This window comes from Stegostoma tigrinum, chromosome 3, assembly GCF_030684315.1.
Source record: "Stegostoma tigrinum isolate sSteTig4 chromosome 3, sSteTig4.hap1, whole genome shotgun sequence".
NCBI classification, from domain to species: domain Eukaryota; kingdom Metazoa; phylum Chordata; class Chondrichthyes; order Orectolobiformes; family Stegostomatidae; genus Stegostoma; species Stegostoma tigrinum.
In genome coordinates, this window is record NC_081356.1 from 124,214,258 (window position 1) to 124,219,861 (window position 5,604).

The following is a 5,604-nucleotide window of genomic DNA, read 5'->3' on the forward strand; positions in this document are numbered from 1 at the left end:
GAGTGTCGCCGACCGTTTTTCTTTCAAACTGTCACACACATGACTTCCCAACGGCCGTTGGGAAAGTGGCCAATCGGCACCCGAGTCGCCGCCAATTTCGAATTTTGTCTGGCCGGGGCGATGACGACAACAGGTAGCCGCCGACCAATCGGCTAGCGACCGCCTGCGATTCAAACTGGTACATCCCGTAGCGAATAGTTGCGGGGGGAGGGGATTTTTTTTGTGTACGTCAGGGCGGGTGTTTGTCTCGAGTGGAGGCTGTATCAGTAGCAGCAGGCGCTGGTGGCAGCGACGGCGCATCCGAACTTGTTGTTAAACTGAGGTGTGTCTACGCCCTGCGGCTTTTGATTGACGTAGGGGCCGGCCAATAGGCTGCCGGCTTACGCGTTTCGGCCTGCCCTGGCTTACCAATGAGCGCTGACGGAGGGCGTGATTGACAGGGCGCGGCCTGGGAAGGAAACGTGTAATCATGTTGGGGTGAGGAGTAGTATAGCGAGAACCAGCGCCCTGTGTAGCTTTGTAGTCCATTGACGCCTTGTGTAGTGTGAGCCTGGTAGGTATCCCTATGTATATAATAATATGGTATCTATATATAAAGATGTGCGCACGGGAATACTTTTTTTTAAAAAAACGAACATTTCGCGTGTTTTTAAAAATACACTTTAATTGACTTTTTATAACAAAACATTTAAATGTGGAAATATGTTTTGCATTTTTGTTTAAAAGAGTACGATAACTTTAATAGAAGCGTTTTACACTCCGTGAATGATTCTAAAAGTGCCTGCACGTGAAAGGAACCCGAACCAGTTTTAAGATTTTTTTTGTAAAGCAGGAAAAAAGGTTTAATTTTATTATTACCGGTTAACTTTTATTGAGGGGGAAATACACCTCTCTCGCGGATAGACGAAAGGTGATTTGTTATATTTCTTTGTTGTTTCTTGGTCTTAAGAAAGGGGGGTTGTGTTTTTTTTTTGGAAATGGCCGCCTCTAGATTGCAATGCTCTGTGTGTTTGCTTAATGGAAGTGCGCAGTGATTGCAAAAGCGAGAGTAAAAGCCGATCTCGATTGCTGACGTGCATTTTCTCGGCGAATTTATTACTTGAAGAGCTCGCGTGTTAATCTTGCCCTTTTTTCTAAGCGTCATCAGCAATGTAAATGGCTGTTGTTACTTTTGTCTTGTTTTTCTCTCCCTCTGTGCTTGTTGCAGTGTAGTTACTTGTGCAAGTGCTGCCCCCTGCTCTGTTTCTTTTCCTGCTCCATCTGCTTGGTATTGTGTGTGTGTGTGTGTGTGCGCGCGCGTGTGTGTATGTGTGTAAAATGGAGGTAAATGGACGCCGAGGCAGTTGCACATCAGTTCAAGCCCGCCCTTTTTTCCCCCCTTTTTTCTTTCACTCCTTTTTCACTTAATTTTTTTTATTTCTCCTTTCCTTTTCTTTTACCCCTCGTAAACTGTGTCCGTTGCATGTACGGCAGTGCTGTATAATTCCATTATAAATAGCTGCGAAAAATATTTTTCTTTCCCCACCAAAAAAAAATCAAATGGTAGAAGTTTTTATGAAGTGCAAATTAAACACATTTTAAGTTTGTGTATGTATATATTTTATTTGAGGGCGGGGTTTATATTGAGAATAGATTTTTCTGGGAGGAACTATTTTGTTTGTATTTTCGCAAAGTTCCACATGAAAGTTTGACATGTGGGCCACAACATTCATTCATTTTTTTTTGTTTTAAGTTGACATTTTAATACAGGGCTTATTATATGCAAAAAAATCAAGCTTCTCGATTCAATTTCTGTTGCAGATGGGTTTTTCATTAGTTTGTAAATGTAAAGTTTTTATTCTTGAGCAACAGATAAGAATATTTTTAGCTAATACCTAAAAGTTGTGGATAGTGTGCTGGCAATGAACATATTTGATTGAATATCCATTGTTTGATATATGCACCTGCATTCTTAACATTTGAGAATTTAAGACCAGTTCAGTGACGATATTAACTATATGCTGTTCTGACATGTTTTGTTTTGGAAGCTATGGTGATAGGTATCAGGAACTTGGATTTCTTTTTCTGAGCACCTAAAACAAAAATATATGGCTTATTGAATTACTCTGACTACAAATCCAAAATGAATCTGGTTTTTCATAGCCAGATACTTGTTTTGCTAACTATGCTAAAGCGTTCTGATTTCTTTCAGAGCAAAGATTGTCAAGACTTGACTTCTTCCCATTATTCTATTAAATTGGACTATTCTAGCTAGCCTGTTTGCAAAAGCAAAAGTTGAATCAAACCCCTAACTGCAAAATTATATTATACATAGATCTTGAAGTTTTCAACTACAATTTCTTTCTTGATTATTTTACTACAAGGATTCAAATTTGTTCCTTATTTAACTCCAAAACACATCTGGTCACACATTGCATTACTGACTGTTGTGCATACTTTACCTGTAATTTATTCACTGATGTCCTGAAGAGAAACATCCCTGTATGTATTTAAACTGAATGCTTAAAGTAACTTTGTGGAAACTAAGCAATAACAAATCAGCTTGGTGATGTTACAGAGAGTGACTTTTCTAGAGATATTTAGCAGAACTCAATGTCTAGTGTATGCAGGCATTTCATTAAATTTTTTTAAAACCTGAGCACTGCATTTTCGTTGCAGATACGAAGTAACCATGGTTAGAAAAGATCCCAATAAACCCCGGGGCAAAATGTCCTCATACGCATACTTTGTGCAGACTTGTCGGGAGGAGCACAAAAAGAAACACCCTGAAGCCACTGTCAACTTTGCAGAGTTCTCGAAGAAATGTTCAGAAAGGTGGAAGGTGAGACTGATTTGAATTTTTAAGGTTTTTTTTTTGAAACTTGCAAGCTGTGAGATGCACAAAAGAAATTTAAATAGTTTTCTTCTTGCTTAGACCATGTCAAGCAAAGAGAAGTCCAAGTTTGAAGACCTGGCTAAGAATGACAAGGTCCGTTATGATAGGGAGATGAAGAACTATGTCCCTCAAAAGGGGGAGAAAAAGAAGAAGAAGGATCCAAATGCCCCCAAGAGACCACCGTATGTACTGCAGTTGAAGTACTTGCATTATTTTTGTTTCAACTGAAATCTTGATCTTAATAACTTATTCATTATTGCAGATCAGCATTTTTCATTTTCTGCTCTGAGAAGCGTCCAAAGATCAAGAGCGAATCTCCTGGAATGTCCATTGGAGATGTTGCAAAGAAGCTCGGAGAGATGTGGTCCACAGTGCAACCCAAGGATAAAGTACCATATGAGCAGAAGGCTTCCAAGTTAAAGGAGAAGTATGAAAAGGTAAACGGCTCATTTTAAGACTTGCATTTTTAAATATTTGATTGCTGTACAGTGGAAAAGTCCATTGTTTGATTCGTCTATTCCTTCCTTCCCTCCTTGTTGGGGAAAGAAACGTCTTAACTTCGGTTTGTTTTTATGCTTATTTTACAGAAGTACCTTTGCTTACCATGGCATGATTTGTGAGGTTGTATCTATCTTCAGCTTGGGCAGCTTATCCATGTTAGATTTATTCACTCTGCTTTGTAACCATATTTCCAATTTCTTACTTGTAAAGAATGCCTTAAGTCAAATAAGGAAGTGGAGACAGACTGTTCCATCACTGGAGGTGTGTCTTTAGTGCAGTATAATATTGTTCTTAAGACCAAGTTTGCTTTTGTTTTCCAGCATGCTTTACAGCCTTCATTCTAAAATTGAAAGTGGTGGGCTGTCCTTTCTTCTGAAATATAATTTCTTAACTGCCTTTACTGACAAGCAAAGATTTTGTAAATAGACCTGGCCTGAATATTCCAGGAACTTGCACATCTATCTCGGACACAGTTTAGCACTCAATTGCCAATAAAGTTGGTCAATTTTTTTAGATCAGGAGCTAAGATGCTGTTTGAACCTTGTGCAGAACCTCCTATCAGTTGTGAATTGTCTAAGGCTTACATAGCAACAGATTCAGGGACTAACTTGTTTCCATGTCCATGTTTGAATTTTGTTTGGCTGCAGACCCCACCTGCATCAGAATGTAAGCAGTATGAATTTTGCCACATTCTCACTGTTAGGATGATTTATCCTTTCCAAGGACCACAAATTTCAATTCCATGTTTTGCATCACTTTCCTGAGGTTTTTTTGTGTAAAATCTCCATTGATTAATGCTCCTTGATGCTGAATTGTTGCATGTTGATGTAACCTTGCTGTATACTTTAGGAAGGGTATATATAGTGTGAATTGTAATTGAGGTGAGTGTGTGCATGGTGCACACAAGTGTATTAGAAGAGAAGTGAAGGTATAGGAATAAATATTTTCACAAGAATTGAGTATGAGCAATTCATGAGAATTACAGGAAGCTGATTGTTTGGATCTTGTTTTGGGAGAAGATTGTAAATTCAGCAGGGCCAAACGGTGTTGCACCTGAGGCATGTCGCTTGGATCTGTATGCTACTTGGCATGCAGAATCATTGACTTTCGGTGCAGAAAGTTGCTGCTCTGCGTTTAACTCCAAGGTGTGGGTAACGACAGAAAAAATTGGTCCCTTAATTCCTATGTGTCAACTTTTAAATAGACTACCCTGCAGGTTTACTGTGTAGTTGAGTATATCGGTCTGTAAGGTGCTTTTTCATTACTCAAGTTAAAGACAACCCGGTAAATGTATTGGGGGGTGGGAAGCAAAGTAGTCTTGAATATACTGTGATAATTGTTTGAACTTTTCTTCCTAGGAAGTTGCAGCTTATCGTGCCAAATGCAAGGGCGATGCTGGTAAGAAACCTGCTGCCAAGCCAGCTCAGGCTGCAAAGAAGAAGAAGGAAGAGGAGGAAGAAGATGAGGATGAAGATGAAGAGGAGGAAGATGATGAGGAAGAAGAGGATGATGAGGAAGATGACGATTAAATAAATCCAGATGTAAAAAAAAGATCTTTGTCTAAGCTTGATCTATTTTTTTTTGCAAAGACAGGAAATGTGAACTCATTTGTAATTTGGATCAATGGCTTAGGTGTAAAGAAACTGTACAAAACTGTGTATAGTTAGTGTTGTATTTTTACACTGCGTAGCCAGGCCCTGTACTGTTTTAATTGTAAGTAGCTGATTATTTTTTTTTAAAAGGCACAGCCTTTCAAAAAGAGAGGGACTCCAGAGTCATGGAATGTTATTGCCTATTTAATGTTTTGTGTGGAAATTTCAGTGGCAAAGGTAGTGAGGATTTTTTCTTTTTTTGTCATGCAGTTGATACCAATTCTTTGCGGATGGTTTTGTAGATCTTTTGTCACTACATGTGATTGCTAACTTTTCATGTTAGATCATGATAAGAATCAATACTTTTTTTAATAAAACTGAAACATTATCTTGCAGTTGGCAATTATTTTTGCAGTCATTGTAAAGCAGGTTTGGATTGAAATTGACGCAGCAAATCTGAAGTGATCTGGATAGAATGGTGTAATCTTGCAATACAGATTTTCCTGGTCAATGGGCTTGAGATACCTTGAAGTGTACATCTATCTAAACTCACTTGGAACCTGGTGTACCAAATGTGCTTGAGTATATAATCGATAACTTTTTTTTCAAAATGAGTTTGCATGCTTGATTGGCTGC

The 5,604-nt window shown here is 38.7% G+C and overlaps 1 protein-coding gene across 1 annotated transcript; it reads left to right on the forward strand.

The window, feature by feature from the left end:
- The first annotated feature begins 418 nt into the window (after nucleotides 1-418).
- hmgb2a (high mobility group box 2a) lies at nucleotides 419-5,356 on the forward strand. The gene is made up of 5 exons (XM_048527942.2): nucleotides 419-553; nucleotides 2,659-2,821; nucleotides 2,915-3,057; nucleotides 3,138-3,312; nucleotides 4,735-5,356. The coding sequence occupies exons 2-5, from the start codon at nucleotides 2,672-2,674 to the stop codon at nucleotides 4,903-4,905; spliced, it is 639 nt and encodes a 212-aa protein (XP_048383899.1). The 5' UTR covers nucleotides 419-553; nucleotides 2,659-2,671; the 3' UTR covers nucleotides 4,906-5,356.
- Nucleotides 5,357-5,604: the final 248 nt, after the last annotated feature.